Source organism: Aulostomus chinensis, chromosome 20 (genome assembly GCF_037954235.1).
Source record: "Aulostomus chinensis isolate RoL2024-O1b breed Wild chromosome 20, RoL_Achi_v1.0, whole genome shotgun sequence".
NCBI classification, from domain to species: Eukaryota; Metazoa; Chordata; class Actinopteri; order Syngnathiformes; family Aulostomidae; genus Aulostomus; species Aulostomus chinensis.
The window spans coordinates 5,317,270-5,338,600 of record NC_141339.1 but is presented as its reverse complement, the minus strand read 5'-3'; the positions used below and the strand labels follow the sequence as shown (position 1 = coordinate 5,338,600).

At 41.2% G+C, this 21,331-nt stretch overlaps 2 protein-coding genes and 1 non-coding gene across 4 annotated transcripts; 2 read left to right on the top strand and 1 right to left on the bottom strand.

Annotated features, from left to right (window-relative positions):
* Nucleotides 1-113: 113 nt before the first annotated feature.
* On the bottom strand, nucleotides 114-186 carry trnav-uac (transfer RNA valine (anticodon UAC)). Its single transcript has one exon. It is a non-coding gene; the product is annotated as a tRNA-Val (tRNA).
* Nucleotides 187-5,623: 5,437 nt separating this feature from the next.
* Nucleotides 5,624-8,596, top strand: srp9 (signal recognition particle 9). Its single transcript, XM_086189654.1, has 3 exons — nucleotides 5,624-5,828; nucleotides 5,974-6,042; nucleotides 7,764-8,596. The coding sequence occupies exons 1-3, from the start codon at nucleotides 5,757-5,759 to the stop codon at nucleotides 7,881-7,883; spliced, it is 261 nt and encodes an 86-aa protein (XP_086045780.1). The 5' UTR covers nucleotides 5,624-5,756; the 3' UTR covers nucleotides 7,884-8,596.
* Nucleotides 8,597-8,939: 343 nt separating this feature from the next.
* ephx1 (epoxide hydrolase 1, microsomal (xenobiotic)) lies at nucleotides 8,940-20,954 on the top strand. Of its 2 annotated transcripts, none has more exons than XM_086189653.1 (9): nucleotides 8,940-9,077; nucleotides 10,332-10,537; nucleotides 11,087-11,267; nucleotides 11,377-11,595; nucleotides 14,261-14,390; nucleotides 14,496-14,710; nucleotides 15,965-16,073; nucleotides 16,967-17,089; nucleotides 17,804-20,954. In XM_086189653.1, exons 2-9 carry the CDS (start codon nucleotides 10,355-10,357, stop codon nucleotides 18,009-18,011), a joined length of 1,368 nt encoding a protein of 455 aa, XP_086045779.1. In that variant the 5' UTR covers nucleotides 8,940-9,077; nucleotides 10,332-10,354; the 3' UTR covers nucleotides 18,012-20,954. The 2 variants fall into 2 exon arrangements, with proteins under 2 accessions (XP_086045779.1, XP_086045777.1); XM_086189651.1 differs by having other exon boundaries at nucleotides 8,987-9,244.
* The last annotated feature ends 377 nt before the right edge of the window (nucleotides 20,955-21,331 follow it).

Here is a 21,331-nt window from a genome sequence, read left to right as displayed (position 1 = left end):
AAACACGTGTCCTCGTCTTTGCATACTGTTAAAATGACTTGTGTGCTTGGTCCGCGAGATTTAAACAATTTGGAGCTTTGTCCTTCTCTTGGCGCGAACAAGTAAAACACTGCTGTTTCCACCCAGGTTCGAACTGGGGACCTTGCGCGTGTAAAGCGAATGTGATGACCACTACACTATGGAAACAGGACAAAGCAGGTCGTTGTCTACCCTCACGGATTAGCCTATGTGTTTAGAATCACCTTACGCTGCGTCCCCAATGCCTTGATCGCATACCATATCTAATTCACTCTAAACACCAGAAGGCAAATAGCTCCTGTTTAACTACTTCATGCCAACATATTTGCTTATTTATTTTTTGTTTTTAATGCTTTAATCAATCAATAAAGTAACCTGTTGGGTTTTAATGTATTGTCACTCACGTTATTTCACTATACTATAAACATTGCATACATTTTACATAAATTTGCAAATTAGCAAAGTAGGCATTTTACATTCAAACATCCACAGAAATCATATTATCCTAACTTTCAAAACTTGACTTAAGCCCTTTGCTCCTCTTGGGTGCATAGGCCGTTGATGAACAACCTCCATTTCACTCTGTTAGTGGCTTTTTGTTCAAGTTCTCCCCGGTTCAGCCCACTCTCAGACATTTCTGCCTCTAAGCTTCTTCTCCAGCTTTTCTGGGGTGACTTCGTTTCCTTTTCCCTTGAGGGTTCCACTTCAGGTCTTGACAGGTGATGTCTGTGGCAGGTTTACTGAGGGTATGACCAATCCAACTCCATTTTCTTCTCTGTATTTGTACATCTATGGGATCCTGGTTTGTTCTTTTCCACAGGTCCACATTACTTACTTTGTCTTTCCACCAGATGATTAATATCCTTCTGAGGCAGGAATTGGTGAATGTTTGCAGCCTGTGTGTTATGTGTTTGGTTGTTCTCCATGTTTCAGACCCATACAGCATCACCTGTTTCATGTTTGAGTTGAAGATGCATATCTTAGTGGTTGTGGAGATGTTCTTTGAGTTCCAGATGTTTCTGAGCATGTTGAATACCACTCTTGCTTTGTTAATTCTGCTTCTGATGTCTGCCGCGGTCCCTCCAGTGGTATCCACAACACTGGCTAGGTAGGTAAAGGATTCTACCTCCACTATAGGGCAACTATCTTCGACCAGGTGAGTGATTTAGTTTTTCTTTGTCAACGTTTTCGCAACTGGAATGGGTTTTTACAGAGTTGGGTATTTAACCCAACGCCCAACCCCCAACTGGGAAGCACAGGGGAACTGGCCATCCTGCCTGCGTAAAATGAAAACCCCAGTGTCAGTCAGTGGTAATCACTGTACAAGGCATGGCATTTTGTGTCTATCAAGTTTGTTTCAGGTACGTTCGTCAACGTTTTCGCAACTGGAATGGGTTTTTACAGGGTTGGGTATCTAACCCAACGCCCAACCCCCAACTGGGAAGCACAGGGGAACTGGCCATCCTGCCTGCATAAAATGAAAACCCCAGTGTCAGTCAGTGGTAATCACTGTACAAGGCATGGCATTTTGTGTCTATCAAGTTTGTTTCAGGTATATGTGGCAATTTCAGTCAACAGTGTCAGCACTCACCCCTTCCTGGTGGTTTCCTCAGAGGGGGTGGAGCCAAAAGTGTCACATCAGCCCAAGGGAGCTCCTTAAGAGCTCTATGAGCAAACCTTTGCTTCCAGATGGGGGGGGGGGAGTATGATCACAGGCAAGGGTCATTCGGATTATTATGCATGTGGATGTATGATTGAGTTAGTGTTGTAGTTTTAATCACATATCGATTGAGTCAGGTTATGTTATTGCGATGGTGCTGGTTTTATGTAAATATTTATTGTAGAGTATGGTTGTGGTCTCACCTACACTCGATGGGCTGGTCTGTCTAATTTAAAAAAAAATAACACCAACAATGCCCGCACCTTATTCACTGTTGTCAACAGACTGACAAATCCTTCGGCATCTATTCCTACTGAACTGCTGTCCAACAAGTCATGCAATGATTTTGCAGTCTTTTTTACAGATAAAATTCAGAAGATAAGGCAAACAGTATGTGGCTCCTCCAAAAGCAACTTAGTTATGTCACCAGTTACTCCTCAGTTTCCCCGAAAACATAGAAACATTTCAACCCATAGACCATGCAATTCTGACAGAAATGGTTCAGAATTTAAAATCCACGACCTGCTACCTTGATATGATGCCTACAAGCTTGCTGAAAAGTGTTTTTAATTGTGTTTCATCAGATGTATTGAAGATAGTAAATACTTCTCTTCTATCAGGTCAATTTCCCAGGGCACTGAAAACTGCAGTAATCAAACCTCTTTTTAAAAAGCCTAATCTGGATGCTTTAGTAATAAGTAACTACAGACCCATATCTAAACTTGCATTTTTGTCAAAGATCATTGAGAGAGTTGTCTATCAACAAATTCACTCTTTCTTGACCCAAAACAATCTCTTCAGTGCTTTCCAGTCAGGTTTTCAACCACACCACAGCACTGAAATTGCACTTATTAAGGTGTTAAATGACATACGCCTTAATACTGATGCAAATAAAATAGCAGTATTGGTACTACTTGACCTTAGTGCTGCATTCGACACAGTCGATCACAACCTGTTGCTTGACAGACTGGAGAAGTGGGTTGGATTTTCTGGTTCAGTGCTAAATTGGCTCAGATCTTACTTAGAAGATCGTGACTTCTTTGTCTTGCTTGGGAACTGTGAATCTGAGCGAACAAAGATGACATGTGGGGTCCCACAAGGCTCTATTCTTGGACCACTTTTGTTCAACATCTATACGCTCCCACTGGCCCAGGTCATAGAGCACCATAACATCTCTTACCACTCGTATGCTGATGACACTTTATATTACGGTGTCACCATGCAATTACAGTCCACTGCATTCACTGAGTGACTGTATCCTACAAGTCAATCAGTGGATGGGCCAGAATTTTCTCCAACTCAATGCAGAAAAGACAGAAGTCATTGTGTTTTTTCCTAAAAACACAAGGCTTGAGGTCAGCAGCCAACTTGACTCAATGACACTACAAACCACTGACCAAGCTAGAAACCTTGGTGTTTTATGGACTCAGACCTGAATTTTAAGAGCCACATAAAAACTATCACTTAATCAGCCTGTTATCACCTCAAAAACATTGCATGAATTAAAGGATTTCTCTCTAAACAAGACATGGAAAAACCATGCATTTATTCTTAGTAGGCTAGATTATTGTAATGGTGTCTTTACAGGTCTCAGTAAAAAAATCAATCAAGCACCTGCAGCTCATCCAGAATGCTGCTGCCAGAATCCTGACCAACAGTAAGAAAATGGACCACATTACACCTGTCCTGAAATCACTGCACTGGCTCCCTGTGTGTCAAAGGATTGAGTTCAAAATCCTGTTACTGGTCTATAAGTCACTGAATGGGCTTGGGCCTAAATACATGTCAGAGCTGCTGGCACCCAGCCATGAAGCATCCAGACCCCTCAGGTCATCAGGGACAGGTCTACTCAGTGTCCCCAGGGTCAAAACCAAGCAGGGTGAAGCTGCTTTCAGCTTCTGTGGTACACACCTGTGGAACAAACTCCCTGAACCTCTGAGGGGGGCACAAACTGTCAGCTCATTTAAATCAGGGCTGAAAACACTACTGTTTACTGCAGCCTTCTTATAGTGTATTGATTTGGTATTGATCTGGGTGATTTGGTATGAATGGATTGATTTAATATTGATTTGTATGCTGTCGAATTGATCTTAAACTGTTTTATTGATTTTATATGACTTTTGAATATTTTAATTCACTTATTCGATTTTAAACTGTTTTTAACTTTCAATTCTCTCTTTACCTCTGTAAAGCGCTATGAATTGCCTTGAGTATGAATGGTGCTATACAAATAAATTTGCCTTGCCTTTTGCCTTGCCTATACTTACAAAGACTACTACCTTGAAGCATGTTATGATGTTTTCATGAATAAATAAGCTGAACAAATAGTATTTAGTGGTATGTTCTGTCTCCTCATCTTACAACATGTGTTTTCTCAAAACAATGTACTCAACTTTCCTTACCCCTGGGGCAACATGAAGGGGATGTTCCTCCAGCCACAAGGACCATAAGGTCTGGCGTGGAGGCAGCTAAGATTGGTAAGACATTGAATTTTGTCCACCAGGTTTTAACTAAAGTCTGCTTCTTCCACTCACTGGGTCCCTATATGTCCATTACTGAATTGCAGAGTCACACTATTTAGTGCCAGAGCTGAGTTAACTTTTCATTGTGCACCAGTATGCAATGTCTCAGACTGTTCTTTTGTTTAAAAAAAAAATTGCATGAAAGAGCTGAGAAGGGAAATTGAAAATGTAATGTACATAAGACAAAACAGACATTTTAGAGGGTTATTCAGATTATTAACCATCTCTGTAAATACAACAAAGGGTTAGGGTTAGGTGCCGGTTTTGTTCAACTTCTTGATCAAATACACTTTGCAGTGTTTAAGGTCATAGGGAATGGAACACGAAAGATAGCCTTTCACAAGGTTTTTCTGTGAGTTTATGCAGGTTAAGGTGTCTGAAAAAAGATCTTGTTCGAGCACTTCAGATTTATTCTGCTGGGGAATTTCTTTCATGTTATTCCTGTAATCACAGTTGCGTTCTGAATTAAAAGGGATATAAGGTACCAAAGGAAGAAGAAGCTGCATAATGTATGGGATTCTCTGGGGGTGGGCACTCATGATGAGCTTGGCACAGCTGGGACGTAAATGCAATAAATCTCTGTGTCTTCCCGTCTATCTGTGACTTAATTATTTCAACATCTGTTCATTTGGGTGTGGTATCTGAAATGACAGCCTGAGGTGACTGGAGTTCCATCCATCCATCCATCATCTTCCGCTTATTCCTGTTAAGGGTCGCGAGGGGGCTGGAGCCTATCCCAGCAGCTTTTGGGCATGAGGTGGGGTACACCCTGGACAGGTCGCCAGTCCATCGCAGGGCTGACACACATCATTCACACATACGGTCAATTTAGAGTATTCAGTCAGCCTAGTCCCCAGTTGCATGTCTTTGGTGGGAAGAAGCCAGAGTACCCGAGAGAACCCACGCAGGCACGGGGAGAACATGCAAACTTCACAAAAAAAGATTCCGTGCCCGAGCCAGGACCTCACCTCTTGCCAATAGCTGCTGGGATAGGCTCCAGCCCCCCCACACCCTTAACAGGAATAAGAGTGGAAGAAAATGGATGGATGTATCCTTTATTTTAGTCTTTTTCATGGGTTTCTATACTGTACATGTTGTCTATGTGTATGTTGTGGTAGCATTTAAGGGATTAATAAACTGCTTGTGAAAACAAGAATTAAATCAAATACAGCTGTAATCAATCACAGGATGGACTTTAGAATAAACAAGGTATATTTCTCCCGTTCAGCTTTTTTTCTGTAGGTTAATGAATTACTAGTGTAAAGGCAATGTTTACTCTATCCTTTTTTTGTTTGACTTTATGCCTTGACTTGAAGTTTGTCGTTGTTACTTTTTTGTTGATTCACGGTATGTCGGGATATTTTGATAGCAAAGACGGACAAAGATGTGCTTTTGTTTTGAAAGGGTAACCGGGAACTCCTTTAATCGTCACGTCCTCTTCAATGTGATTGGCTTGGCTTCACGTTGCTGCTGATGTGGTGTTCCGAAGTTAGCCAACTTGATCGCCGATTGAAACAGATTCATTTATATTAAACGTGTTTTACGCTGTTAGAATAATGCCTTACTATCAGACCTGGGAGGAGTTCGCTCGCGCAGCAGAAAAACTCTATCTGACAGATCCAATGAAGGTAGAAAATCATTTACACGTGAGCTAACAGGCTAGCCGCTTAGCTTGCTAGCCAGTATACTCGACAGCTTTTTTTTTTCTCATCCGTTCTTACACCGAACATTCGTTTGATGTCTGTCTTTCTTTCTTTTTTTTTCTTTTTTTAGGTCAGAGTGGTTCTCAAATACAGACACTGCGACGGCAACCTTTGTATCAAAGTAACCGACAATTCCGTGGTAAGTGACAGTTGAAAAAGAACCATAATAGTTACATCTGTTAAAGGTAAGTTACAGGGTGTTTGACAGCTAATGTGCGATATAAGGGACATAATGTGGCACCGTTAGTAAAAGAAAGCAAACAGAATAGTGGTAACGAAATCATGTTTCTGCTGATTGAATTAGTGGCTTATCGAGTAACTCCGTAAGTCATCTCACAAAAGATCAGTACATATATCTACAAACTGTAAATCTCTCATGATCGAAGCGAAGTAAAATCTGGTCAACTGGACGTAAGTTTATCTTGAAGACGTTTCACCTCTCATCCGAGAGGCTTCTTCAGTTCTAGTGAAGAGTGTGGAAGCTCCAGCTTATAAACCTATGTGGGAGTGGCTCTCATGTTTTGGTTTTTTTTTTGCACCAAAAAACAAAATTATTGGACACATGGTTTGGATTGTTAAGCCCGCCAGCAAGCTCAGAAAACCTGCAACTATAAATTATTATGTCACAGATGTTCATTTGATCTGTAAATGTCAGCCAGTTGGGAATATTTGCCCATCACAATATCTTAAAGTAAAATATATTTCCTCGTGCCATTTACCTGGTAGGTTGGCATTGGGAATCACGTCACACTCAAGTTGAGAGTGTTTCAGTAGAAGAGGCTGGGAAAAGATACAAATGCACATTGTTAAGCAACAGCAGTTGATAACGTCACACGCTGTATATTGTACATATAAAGATCATCACAACGTGTCATCAGGTAAAGTATGAATAGTGCTGAGTTCATGACTGAAATAACGTGATCAAATGAGACGCAAAAGTGCTAAAAACTGAACATTTTCATAGTGTTGATGTGACTGATGCAGCTACCTTGGTTAGCAAATTTGTGGGTCCTCGAAGGCAGACCAGGTGGATGAGTTGTAATTCCAACATTGTGGGGCGATACGTTTGTCACTTCTGGCTACAGAACTTGGAAAACTACTCAGCACAAGAGTTCCCAGTTCAAATTGAATGCACTGGAACCAATTCCTGCGCCTGTGTTTTGTCCGACCAACATTTGATAAACTCCAGAGATTCTTGGTGTATTATCATAAATGAAAAAGAAACTAGAACTAGGAGAGTATTTTGCATTTTAACTTTGAATGTACTTGGTTGTCAAAATACAAATTATGTGTTGATCATTGATGCAATCCAAAATCATCCCATTTGTTGAGAGAAAAGTGTCACATGTCAGTTGATATCAGCATATTGCCGATATATTGATGTCCACTGCACCGAGACAAGACCCAGTGCACCAGAGAATTTCAAAACAGATTATTATTATTATTATTATTTTTATTATCATGTCAGTTGAGCAACTTTAAGCAAATGTTGTGTGAAGTGAGCAGGCAGTATCCAAAGACACATCAAACACAATGCAAGCAGTAGACAGAAGGTGAATACTACAGGGAGCGGCCCATCGGAACACACAAGTACAGTTTTTGAACCAACGAGACTCATGTTTACATTTCAACTGCCATTAACGAGATAGCAGCAACTTCAAGAAAATATTTGTGCCGACAGATTTAACTGTCAGTAATCCCCAATTGTAATTGAGAATTCACAATTGTTCTCTGTGTGAAATTATGCACATACACAAGCTAAAATTAATTTGTAAAGTGATGTTTGTTTTTTTTTCTTCTTGAGTTCGGAGTGGCTTGTTATAAAGGAAAGACTAGTAGTTTGTTATCTCCACCCTCCAGTGTTTGCAGTACAAGACAGACCAGGCCCAGGATGTAAAGAAGATCGAGAAGCTGCATGGAAAATTGATGAGACTCATGGTGTCCAAGGAGACGCACAGTGGTGCCATGGAGACGGACTAAGATGCTCTTGAAGCGCAGACCTTCAAGAACACATGACTGAGTTCAGTGTGGACGCAGTGGTTGTTCAGAGCACAGAACCATCCAAGTGGGATGGAGAATCTGAGAGGTGCAGCGAGGGGATTGATGGGGCCGCTTATACTGATTTAATACCATAAAAGATGTGACCATATTTACTGTATATATTTTATTCACTCAGGATTTTTTTTTTTTTTTTTACTATACTTTCCATTCAAAAAAAAATCCCATTACCCTGCATTTCCATCCCAGGCATTTTGATCACATCCCTTATTGTGTTTATATGAAGTAATATCAGTTTGTGCTGCTGAAAATTTGAGAATGTACAGATGAGAAAAATGAGTTGTTTGGGGAAAGTGGGGTAGGACAATGTGTACAATGTACAAACCTGCTACTGTCTCTTGAGCAGCTTCGGCACATCAGCGAGTCTTTCAGTTATTTCAGTTTTTGGTTTCGACAAATTATGAGCAATGTAGAACACGTCCTCTCTAATTTCCCTCTACATACATAAATTGGATTAGATTTTGAACTCTGCAGTCTGCTTCTTTTTTTTCTCGTGACTGTGCCACATGAATGAAGCAGGACCATCTCATTTCAGAACGGCTGCATGGAAAACCTCAATACCATTTTGTCTACAGAGAATCATTGCGATAAATTTTCAATAAATGTTTAGTGTACCCCAGTAAAGCTCTTACTGTTTTTCATTGTTTGTTGATGTATGCAAAGTGTTGAACTAGAAATGTCTGTTCAAGAGGATGTGGGTGACCGGATAAGTTTTGAGATATTGAGGAGTAGTGATGTTACTGTGAAAAAAGGACAAGAAACCTTCTGTTGCAAAAGTTTTTCCAACTGAATTGTCAGAATCCAGGTTCAGAAGAAATATGAACAAATTGGGCAGATGTTCCATTAAATCAAAATATTCTTTCCTAAGTTTTTACATGAACTTATTATATTTATTAATAATTATTAAATAATTGTATTTTACACTTAAATTTTAGGTTCTAAGTGGCTATATTTTAAGACCTCAACGTGTCGGTCAGCTATCCCTGTTCAAAACTACATTTCCCATCGTCCAATTCTGGTATTTAGGTATTCATTCAGTTCCCAGGACAAAACAAACAATTCGTTTTCCCCTCTCATGACTACCAGTCAACGTTTGGGATTTTAACTGCGTATGAGGTTAGAACTTACTCTGTTTTTGTCCATTGCGCCAACCTGAGACGAGAGGTTTAAAGCTGGTTTTACGGAATTACCTCGTATACTTGTAAAGGTGTGTGGTTTGGTAAGCGGACGGGACGAGAGAGCTGCTCGGTCACAACCTTGCATCTTGTAGTAAACGAGTTCAGGTAAAGTAAAGTGATCCTCTTGAGTTTATGAATATTTGAGTGAAAGTTCTGCTAGTGAATATGTTTGGAGACTTGTTCAGGGCGAGTGCCTGGAACATGCATGGTTGTTTTTGTTGAAGTTGATGCGATGTGACTCAACGAAGTCGCCTCGCACAGCCAAACGCAGGGATACTTGACGGACTGTTCATATGTTTCATATTCTTGAACTGTCACGTCGGGGAGGGTCTGTCCTTTGTGTTATCCCACCCACGCTGACGTATAATTTAGTTACCAATTTCTGTCCATTGCACTCATTAACAAAGTACTAGTTGAGCTAATTCCACTCATGCCAGAGCAGCTAGCATGTGAGTGACGCTGGCTTGTCGGGACGCCCTCGATCAACGGGTTTGTTTTGATTGGAAACGTGCGGCTGACAGGTCGTAACCGCACCTCTGTTTTGCGGGTTGAATACAACAGGTTGTTGGAAGTTGTGAGTTAAACTGTAGGCCAGTGATGAACAAGGTGGACGATGGGCCAGTCCTGCAGCTGCTGGGAGTGAGGGGCCTGTTCAGCTCTGTTATTTACCTAATCCTATCAGCTGACCTCCGCAACGCCAACGCTGTTGTCGGACTGGAATTTTTCTGGTTGGTTGAGCCCCACGGTCAAATCACGTCACTGAAGGGTCACGAGTCAGGTATTCATTTTGTCAAGCTGTTGCTGTCAAATTGTTGCGTCCTATGCACTCATCCTGTTTTAGTTTTATCCAGTTTGAAATTACTCCACTATGGCGCTTATGTTTCTCGGGGCAATTATTGTATCAATCTGAGCCTGTCATTGCATGACATGTTACCTAGTAACGTTACAGGGGAATATGCTGGGAAGGCTGTGTTTAGAATGAGCACGAGAAAATTACTAGGAAAAGCCTTGTCACTCCCATGCTGTCAACAGTTGAGTCAACTGAAATGAAGAGATCAGAATAATGCTACGTCATAGTGATGTGCACCTCATTGTTCATCGGGAGAACCAAGTTTAAAATGCTTGTTTTTGAGATTCTTCCCGCAATGTAAAACACCACTGGACAAAACTCTCCCATGTCTCTCCCACACAGTATTTCTCCATCCACCAAGCACTATGTTCACGGAGGTGCTGATAGGTCTGCTCCTTGGGGGACTCATACTCTTCCTGGTCTATAGGACCAGGGCCCAGGTTCTGAAGACAGAGGATGGCTGGTGGGGGCCCGGTACTCCCCCTGATGGTGGGGAGGATACCACCATCCACCCCTTTAAAGTCACCACCAGAGATGACGAGATAGAGGTAAGATTTATTTGTTTGTGGATGTGTTGCATACACAGCTGATACAATTTTATATAACTTTTTTCCCTTGTGGGACCAAAAATTCCTGCACTGTGGATGTGTTCATCACACGTTCTAAGATGTGTGATGAACTTGATGAAACCAGCATTTTATTACTTAAAACTTCATCAGGCGAAAGGTTTTAGGACTGCAATAGTGCTCAAATAAAGAATATTCCTTTTATGCTACACACTTGTCTCCAAGACTGTGTAGGTGTGCATGAGCCGAACACCGAAGTTTCCTTTGGGAACCAAAAAAATTGCCAGCTGAGCCTTGGGTTAATTTCTTTTTTATGGTTTAGTTTTATGTTGCTACTTTGCAGGCGATGTTGCTGTCTGTTCATCTTTGGTAAAAAGTTAAACTAACTCCAGATAAAACCTGTAATTAAATAAAGTAAAGGAAGATTAACTACATTCAAACCTCCTGAATTATTTCTTTTTCATTTCAAGAGTTGGTGGCTGTAACAAGTTGAAAGATTGTGTGGCCCCATCTTATCCCCTTTTGTGCCAGGACCTGTACAGGAGAATAGACCAAACTCGTCCCGTCCCCTCATTGGAGGACAGCCAGTTCAATTATGGCTTCAACTCTGAATACCTGCTGAAGGTGACCTCTTACTGGAGGAATGACTTTGACTGGAGGAAGCAAGTTGACAAGCTCAACCAGTACCCCCATTTCAAAACCAACATTGAAGGTTCGTGTCCGCTCGTCACACATTCACGATCAACATCTCGTCATGTCTGTTTTGATATGATTTGATCTCTTCAACTTTTTTTTTTTTTTTAACTCAAACTCCCATCCAGGCATAGATGTTCACTACGTTCATGTGAAACCCAAGACAGTGCCAGAGGGGACCAGTGCAGTCCCTCTGATCATGGTTCACGGCTGGCCCGGTTCATTCTACGAGTTCTATGGGATGATCCCGTTGCTGACAGAGCTGTCAGACCCAGGTGGCCTTGTGTTTGAGGTGGTGTGCCCATCCATACCTGGGTACGGCTTTTCTGAAGCACCACATAAGAAAGGTGGGGAAAACTTATTGCAGCGTTGGTTAGCTGTTCACTGAATATTAGGACTCTCATAAACCACATTCTTGCTGTTTTTTTAATCTTCACAAACGTGTTGTTAAATCTGGTTGGGGTCTGGTAGCTTTTCTTCTTGATTTGGTTAATCTGGACACATCTCTCAACACCATTATCATACTTTGATACATACCAACTCCAACCAACTGAGACTCCTTTAGAGGAGGTGGTCTCAGCCCAGAAGAGAATTTGTGTGCTGGGATACAAATGAGTGTGGATTTTTTCAACAAAAGAAAAGTGCCTTCTTGATATACGCTACTCATTGAACCTGTCCTCTGTCTCTGCTCACACAGACATAGGAGCAGCAAATGCGTGTGTTTTTTTTTTCCTCCTTTGGTGGGGGGGGGGGGGGGGCAAGATACACACCTAAAGTAATGATGATTGGCTAAGAGAGCATAAGATTTCATGTAAGGCTAACCAGAGATATCAGGTGGGCGGGTGTTTACACACAAACCCAGCACGGAGCAGCACTCACACACAAACTATCAGAAATGGCGAGTCGCGGGGAAAGACGGCGTTTTCAAGATGGAAATGTAGGCACAACTTTAACTTCATGGACGTTAAAGGTAAAAATGTACATGTTGAGTCTACATTATGTCGTCCAAGAGCGAGAGCAAAGGGGCTGTCAACGTCCAATGTCAGCAACTCCAATTTAATGAAGCGCCTCTCGACGGCCCACGCTTCTACTAAACTAGTGGCCAGAAACACCGTTGACTCCGCTAATGGTGATAGCAAGCCAGGTGCTGTTAAGGTGAGCTCCGCTAGCAAAGAAGGACACGGAGACACGTCGTCCAAGCCACCACAGCTGGATTTTTAATTAAAAAAAAAATCCAAATTCTTTGACATTTTTAAACTTAGAAGTAAAAAGAGTAACACAATAGTTACTTTCCCTGGTAACTAATTACTTTCATAGTGGAGTAACTCAGTTACTAACTAAGTTACTTTCTGGGAGAAGTAACTAGTAACTCTCACTAATTACTTTTTCAAAGATACGTGCCCAACACCAGATATAACTGGTAGTCAGGAGAACTTAACTTATGCTTATGCTCCCCAACATATATTTCACGGACAATATTTTGTTCCAACATGTTGACCAGATAAAAGATCTAATGTGGATCGAAATTATTTATTCCGAATATTTTGCAAATCTTTAAGATTTAGTGATATCCGGTGGTGAACTTTAAGAGAGTAACTCCTCACTCCACATCCTTTCTGTAGGAGAATGTGGTGGTGGACCAAAGCATCATTCTTTTATGTTTATTCACTTGACTTGTAATCCTGTGTAGGTCAAAACAATCATTATCAGGATACTTCAACTGATATGGAAATTCGGACTCTTCAAATTATTGCTGAGCTGCTCGTCTCTCATTAAAAGACAATCCAGCTTGACTACCAGTTGCCCCCCCCCCCCCCGTTGGTGACAATCCATAACAGAAAAAAACATGACTTTAACTGTGTTTCATGTCCACACAATCAAGCAGTGTACAGCTGTCAATCGCAATTAAAACAAACTGCTTCCTGGGGTTAAAAATGCAGATTAAGAATTTTGCTAAATTAAGTCATGTGGGTGTTTATTTGCAGTGACATCAGAGAGGTGAGATCCAATTGAAAGTGGCCTTCAGACTTGAGGTGATTAAATCAACTGCTGTATTTCTTCTTGACTGGCAGAAATGTGTTGTGTCTCCCTCCTCCCTCTCAACATGAGCAACACTGTTTGGACTTTGGAAGAGAAGCAGTGTACACTGCACTGACAACACATGACAAAACACAACTCGCCCTGGCAAGAGACACGATGGCTGCTTTATTTCGATTATCTTGTTTCCGTGATTGTGGGAGGCTGTTATTAATTTAAATGCAGTGAAGCGCCCAGCGCTAGCCAGTGCCTCTAACTCTGCACTCTACACTTATTCAGAAATAGCTAAGCAGCAAACCAACCAGCTCTTTTCTTTCCACTCTGGTTTATGCCTGTCCAACCGTTTGCATTTGAATGAAAGCCATCAATGGTGGGGCATAGACTATCTTCATGTGTCACATCTTTGTGAAACTCACTTTAACTACGGTCAGTGGTTTGTCTATGATCCAGCTGCGATGTCACATTGCACATCTGTCTCTGTTGTCTTGACCCCGATCCTTCCCCTCATTTCTTAATTCTTCCTCTGCATCCTGTTTGTGTCCTCATAATGTCTATGTGGATGTCCGTAGTGGTCACCATGACGGCCAGTCAGCTGGTCTCAAGCGTAAACAATATGCAGTTGCTGTGTGAATGGTAATAAACATAGCTGAATTAAAAGCCTAAAACTAGAGCACAGCCCTCTCTACTAGTTTGTTTGACGAGTACACAGCTTAAGTAGCTACAACAAATTTAGGAGCCACTAGTGCAGCAAATAGGCAAGTAGTGTGTTTGTCTACTGTAGGTGCAACATGGCACACATGGCAGGTGGACAGCAATATTGCAGGGGTTTTGATTTTTTAACTAAGTCTGCCAGAGATTATAGCAACAACATGGTGCCATACTGAAATTCCTAAATTGGTGTGTGTCTGTGTGTGTGTGTGTGTGTGTGTGTGTGTGTGTGTGTGTGTGTGTGTGTGTGTGTGTGTGTCTTAACAGGTTTTGATTCAGTCTGTGCTGCACGCATCTTCCATAAACTGATGAGGCGCCTGGGGTTCGAGCAGTTCTACGCTCATGGTGGAGACTGGGGCTGGCTGATCACCACCAACATGGCTCAGCTGGAGCCAAAGTAAGATCCAAAGGAAAGCCCCCAACACCTGAATAATTAGTCATGTCTGTTTGTTTACAAAAGCTTAATGTGCTACTACATTTCACAGTTTTTTTCATCCTCTAGGATACTCAAAGGCTTGCATGTAAACTTTGCCCCACCTTCCAAGCCCGGGCTGCCCATGGCTTTATCTATCATGCTCGGCCGTCGCTTCCCCAAGCTGTTCAGCTTCACCAACATGGACACTGAGCGTCTCTACCCTTGCATGGAGAAACTGGTTGTAGAATCCATCAAAGAGTCCGGCTACATGCACATTCAGGCCACCAAGCCTGACACTGTGGGTAAGAAACGGCAAGCAAGAAGGAGCAGATACCATGTTACTTTTTGTAGATCAAATAAGATTGGCTTCTTTTGAACAAAAATGTTGCTCATTGGCAAAAACACCAAAGTGCTACGTCTGGTGGCATGTATGGTTTTTTTTTGTCTTTCTTTTACAGGATAATACAAAAAGTGAGGCAGATTTCACTAAATTTGGTGGAGGGTGCAGTGTGGATGAAGGAAGAATCCATTACATTTGGTGGCTTATTTGACAAAGCACCACCTGGTGGTGACATGAAGTGACATGTTTTTGTCACACTTTCATGTACTCCTCCAGAACCATCTCAAATTTAGTCAGATATAGATGAAGACGGCTTTACACAAAAGACACAAAATACCTAACATGTTTACACGTAGTCCATTCCCACTGGCTAAAAAAAAAAAACCTCCAAAAACACCGGTTTTTCGTTGGGAACAGCTTTAATCTGTGTTCAGTCCCTGGTCAAATGACCCAGAAGTAGACGTGGATATTTATCTTCTTCACATTGATTCGGAACACAGATCCTGTGTGAAAGCAGTAATTTGCAACCGGCTTCCAGTGCTTCCGTTGTCGGACACTCATAAGATTGGGGGTCAGGACTCTGCTGTCAGCAGTCTACGTGGAGGAGCTTGACATCTCAATCCTCTAAGCCACAAATACAACCCGTCTGGGCTCAAGCAGCAACACCCTAACGTCATAAAGTCTTGGTTTAGTTTCAAAGCAAGACAGAGCAACAACAAAAAAAAGCCTCAGAAAAACCATCACTGTCCTCAATGCTGCTTTTACCACAGCTACCAAAGACTGCATATGAGCCCAAGATGTAACACTTCACTGCTGTTTTTGACAATACTCATCCCTTTGTCCGGTGCATTGACTGCATTTGTGTAGTTGTATGCAAAATTATACAGAAAGGCAACACCTTGTCTCCTTGTAGTGGGAGCAGGACCAATCAGCATTTATTCGCCAGTGTACCTGGGTACAGATTACCGGTGTGTCTATGAGTGTGTGCAGTGGGAATGGGGTATTAGTGGAGGTGTAGGCTCTGTGTGCTTTCTAACTCTGGCTTGTATTCTTGCAAGGGGATTATGTTTCTTAATTCAGGTGTCAAGACTGTTGAAGATAAGAATTTATAATCCCAACAAATGCACAAATAATTTTTCATTTATTAACAAATACATCAATCTAGAAGTCGTAAGTGGTGAAGTACTTGGAGCTCATATTCCATGTTCTGTTACAGGTCGAGGGCTGAATGATTCACCAGTTGGTCTGGCGGCCTACATTCTAGAAAAGTTCTCCACATGGACAAACCGCGACTTCAGAAATCTAGAAGATGGAGGGCTCACTAGGTAAAGTGCCATAAACAGAGTTTGTTAAGTGTGTGAAGATTTTGTAGCAGTCACGACTGCGAGTGAATGGTGAGCACATGTACATGGACTTTTTTTTAACTGTTCTGTTTATGGAGCTACCAACAAATAATCACAATCTCAGCAGGAAATGTAGTACATGGCAATGTGTGAGACGGCATTTTGGGCAGGCGTATCATTAATTGTTCCTCTGTTGTTGTTCTGCTGCAAACTGTGCAATGTCTGCTTTTACTTTAAGGGTGTTTTAAATGTATTCTTGATTTGTTGCACGGCGACCTTGAGTGCCATGAAGAGCACATTATAAAATAAAGATATTATTATGATTATTATTATTATTATTATTATTATTAACTTGGCCAAAGGTTTCTTAGCTGTAGTCATTTTTACAGCCCACAAACTTCGTATAACTTTGATGACAAATCCCTTTGTTATGTTTTCTTAGATCTTTAGGTCAAATTCCAGTAAGGTTTGTTTTTAGAAGACGAGACATCCAACTGGTCACAAATTTTACAAACTATACAATGACAATAAAACAGACTCATAGTCATGATTGGATGATTTGTTGTAAGGCTGTTATATTATTCTCTATTAGTTTTATCCTGGTGTAGCAAATAAATTAGCTGGTAAATTTAAATTATGCTCAATTGGAAAAACACAAAATGCTACTTTTTACCTGTAAGGCAGAATGTTTCTGTGAAACTGACTTTAAGTTACAACAATGGAATGAGACCTATGTTTTTTTTTCCAAGCACCGTGGCCTACATGGACCTTCGAGCCATCCCAGTTCGTGGTAGTTAACAGATGGAGTGAAGCGTGAACTTGCCATTGTATTGAATTATTGTGATCTTGACCTACTGAGATGTGATGTGTTGCAGGAAGTTTTCACTGGATGACTTGTTGACTAATGTGATGATCTACTGGACATCTGGCTGCATCATTCCCTCCATGAGGTTCTACAAGGAAAACTTTGGCAAAGGCCTGGACCAACCACACTCCAAGTGAGTTACAAAGACCGAGATGCACTTAAAGGGCCCTATGTAAGCCATCCATTGCACCAGGCAGTTGATTGTTGGTGCTGCATGTGCGCCGTGCGTTCAGCCACATTTTGGTATTGAGAGGGCACATAATCAGAGCTTAAACCACAGCGTTAACGTGCAATTATTAGACACCTAATTATTCATAGGTGTGTTTCAGCTGTGACATCAAACCGATCGGTGTGCCGCGTCGTATTCCCTTTGAAGCCCAGGTTGAGGCAGGACTTTACATATTTCTGTTTCAGTGACAGACACATTTCAACACCGTAGAAGAGAGCACCTCTCATCTGAATAAACAGACCTCCTTATGCGCCAGGTGAAGGTGTGCAAACACATCTTATGTTGAAATAAGGGAGCAGCAGGAATCCACTGAAGCTATCAGAGGTGAAGCAGGCCTGGGAGGAGGTGGCGGCTTGTGTTTCCAAGTTTTTGGGCGTTAATAGAACTGCATTGCAACACCACGTATCTGCTCATTTGATCGATGCGTCCTTTAAATAGCACTTCACATGTAACACCACTGTGCAACTGAATTAAAAACATTTTTAGAATGAATATCATTAGTTGTGACATTACATAGAATGGCAGTTAAAAACAGCATTTCTAAATTTAAAACCTCTGTACAATTTTTTTCCTCTTGGTCTTTAAGTGCAATACTGACACGCCATCAACTCTCTGCAGAATACCAGTGTATGTCCCCACTGGGTTTGCATCTTTCCCCAATGAGCTGATGCACACACCCAAAATGTGGGTCAAGCAGAAATACCATAAACTCACATCCTACACACCCATGGCTCACGGTGGCCATTTTGCTGCCATGGAAGAGCCCCATTTGATGGCTGAGGATATCCAGACCTTCATCAAGGCAGTGGAGAAGAAGAAGCTGTAGAGCGGACTGAAAAAGATGTGAAGGAATTAAGAGCTAAGCAGATGAATTGAAAGACACTGATACATGATGGTAAGCAGTGAAGCTGTTATTCAATGAAGCGTGATTGATAATATAGTATTTTTGATTATGCTTATTGACAATGTTGTCTGTCTGATGTGTTCAGGCCAAGTCACTTTTCAGACTTTCTTTCCACCACCGTCTATAGCTGATATATCGCTGCATTGCACAATGTTGTGATTTAATGCAATAAACAGATCACCAAAATGATCAAATTAATACACCGATGCAGATTTGTACAAAGATTGGTTTTCCAGGTCAGTACAAAGGATAGCAACTGAGCCAAGTACTTTTTTTCTTCGTCTTTTTTTTTTACCAAATAATTTCAAACAAGATGGAGACAGTATTTGACACAGCACCATGATCTCATTTACTTTGTGTCCAAACACATCGTATATGTTTTTAACGCTATAGCACTAGTGTTTGGCACAATGGAACTCATCAGACTCTGAAAATAATAATACTGTTGCATCTCTGGTGTCAGAATACATTTGTAACAATCTGAAAGGTGAGCTGTCACAAAAACAAGTGTCAGTGCAGCATTCATTTATTCGTTCTCCTGCTGAGGTGTGTAGAGTTTGTACTTAACTCAGAACCTCCCGTCAACCTTGCAGTGTTGAGTGCAGTTTACCAAACATCTGCAGATGGGAGGTCAGCGGGCCCTTGATGTTATTGTGTTGATAGCACAGACGAGGCATTCCTCGAACTGATAGCACAAGTCTTTACTCTGAACTTTAGCCGCATCAATGATGTAACAAGAGTGCCTTAAAACTCAAAAATTATGCGTACATTTCTTTTTTCAGTGCAGATTTACACTGCTGTGTTGTCATAATCATAGTTGCCATTGATTAATAGTGCTTTGCTAATTGTTTACAAGCTTCAATGTTAAATTTGCAAAGTTTACTCATCATCTGATATTGAAAGCACTTTTAAGACTGTGATTTGATGTGCACTTCTTAGAAAATCTCATTAGGAAATGTATTGTTTGCCATTGTCAGTGGCAATATTGAGAATTAAATCTAATGGTTGTAAAGAGTGGTAATGGATCTTGAATGTGTTGATTTTCAAAGAGTAATGATACACACGACCAGTCAAAAGTTTGGACACACCTTCTCATTTGATGGTTGTTAATATTTTCATGACCATTGACACTGTAGATTCTCATTGAAGGCAAAACTATGAATGAACACATATGGAATGATGTAGTAAACAAAAGTGTGAAATAACTCAAAACACATTTTATATAATAGATTCTTCAAATTAGCCACCCTTTGCTTTGATTACTGCTTTGCACGCTCTTGGCTTTCTCTCGATGAGCTTCACGAGGAAGTCACCTGAAATGGTTTTCCAACAGTCTTGAAGGAGTTCTCAGAGATGCTGAGCGCTTGTTGGTCCTTTTGCCTTCAACCTGCTGTCCATCTCATCCTAAACCGTCTGGATTGGGTTTACGTCAGGTGACGGTGGAGGCCAGGTCATCTGGTGCAGCGCTCCATCACTCTTCTCCTTGATCAAATCACCCTTGCACAGCCTGGAGGTGTGTTTGAGGTCATTGTCCTGTTGAAAAATAAATGATGGTTCAACTAAATGCAAACCGGGTTGGATGGCATGTCGCTGCAGGATCCTGTGGTAGCCATGCTGGTTTAGCGTGCCTTCAGTTTTGAATAAATCCCCACGTGTCACCAGCAAAGTACCCCAACACCATCACACCTCCTCCTCCATGCTTCACGGTGGGAACCATGCATGTAGAGACCATCCATTCACCTTTTCTGCGTCGCAGAAAGACACTTGGTGGAACCAAATTTGGACTCATCAGACCAAAGCCCAGATTTCCACTGGTCTAATGTCCATTCTTTGTGTTTCTTGGCCCAAATAAATCTCTTCTGCTTGTTGTTTTTCCTTAGTAGTGGTTTCGTCACAGCTTTTCGAACATAAAGGCCTGATTGGTACAGTCTCCTCTGGACAGTTGGTATAGAGACGTGGCTGCTACTAGAACTCTGTGTGGCATTTATCTGGGCGTTAATAAAAGGTGTTGTTAACTTGTGATTTCTGAGGCTGGTGACTCGGATGAACTTAACCTCAGCAGCAGAGGTGACTCTTCGTCTTCCTTTCCTGGGGTGGTCCTCCTGTGAGCCAGTTTTGCTGTTGTGCTTGATGGTTTTTGCAACAGAGCTTGGGGACACATTCAAAGTTTTTGCAATTTTCCAGACTGACTGACCTTCAGTTCCAAAGTAATGACAGACTTTCGTTTCCCTTTACTTAGCTGATTGGTTCTCACAATGATATGAATTCTAACAGTTGTCAAATAGAGCTGTTAGCAGCAGAACCTTACTTCTGCAAAACACAACTATTGGTCCCAACCCCATTAAGAAGGCAAGAAATTCCACAACTGCACCCTGACAAGGCACACCTGTGAGTGAAAACCATTTCAGGTGACTACAACATGATGCTCATTGGGAGGAAGCCAAGGGTTTGCAGTGCTGTCAACACAGCAAAGGGTGGCTACTTTGATGAATCTAAAATATAAAATATATTTCCAGTTATTTAACATTTTCCTTTGCTACATAATTCCATATATCTTGCTTCATATATTTGTTGCCTTAGTATGTATGTACAATGTAGAAAGTAGTAATATACTACTACTTGATATTATCTGTTTCCAACAATGCCTTTTAAATTCTGAATCTAAAAATAAGTTTGTCAGTGTCTGAAATACTGTTTTCATCTATTAACACAACAATGATAATAATAATAATAATAGTAATGTAATAATCTTGCTTCATTTGAATGGTGCAGTTTCTTTAATGCTAAATGATCAGTGCTACACATTGTATTTTAATTGATGAATAAAATAAAACCCAACCCCTCAGTGTAATGTCATTATAGTCATTGCAGAAATGTTATTTTTGTCAGATGAGCGTGTGTGTGTGTGTGTGTGTGCATGCATGCGCACATCATATAGCCGTTGAGTTGTTGTGCCATTTTGCATGTGAGCAGCCTGCATTTTATGGAAATTAAACTAAACCCAAAGTCTTAAAATGTGACTTTGACGGTCACTGAGGAGGCTGTATTGCTGCATGACACCTTGATCATTTGCCGTGCACAACAGATAGTAAATATAAAAAGTCATGCTTAAAATGTGGAAATAACAGAAGGGCATTGTTCAGCGGAGGTAGAAATATCTTGATTTTTCTTATCATCAATCTAAAGCTAAACCAGTCTGACTCCTACACCTGCTGTTATGCAGCCAGTCTCTTTGTTCAACC

What these genes read in the sequence shown, in the direction of transcription:
- ephx1 (XM_086189653.1), top strand. Translation starts at nt 10,355, where the DNA reads ATGTTCACGGAGGTGCTGATAGGTCTGCTCCTTGGGGGACTCATACTC. An exon ending in CCAGAGATGACGAGATAGAG is followed by an intron (nt 10,538 to 11,086) that starts GTAAGATTTATT and finishes CTTTTGTGCCAG; the next exon opens with GACCTGTACAGGAGAATAGA. An exon ending in TGAAGCACCACATAAGAAAG is followed by an intron (nt 11,596 to 14,260) that starts GTGGGGAAAACT and finishes GTGTCTTAACAG; the next exon opens with GTTTTGATTCAGTCTGTGCT.
- srp9 (XM_086189654.1), top strand. Translation starts at nt 5,757, where the DNA reads ATGCCTTACTATCAGACCTGGGAGGAGTTCGCTCGCGCAGCAGAAAAA. An exon ending in ATCTGACAGATCCAATGAAG is followed by an intron (nt 5,829 to 5,973) that starts GTAGAAAATCAT and finishes TTCTTTTTTTAG; the next exon opens with GTCAGAGTGGTTCTCAAATA. An exon ending in AAGTAACCGACAATTCCGTG is followed by an intron (nt 6,043 to 7,763) that starts GTAAGTGACAGT and finishes TCCACCCTCCAG; the next exon opens with TGTTTGCAGTACAAGACAGA.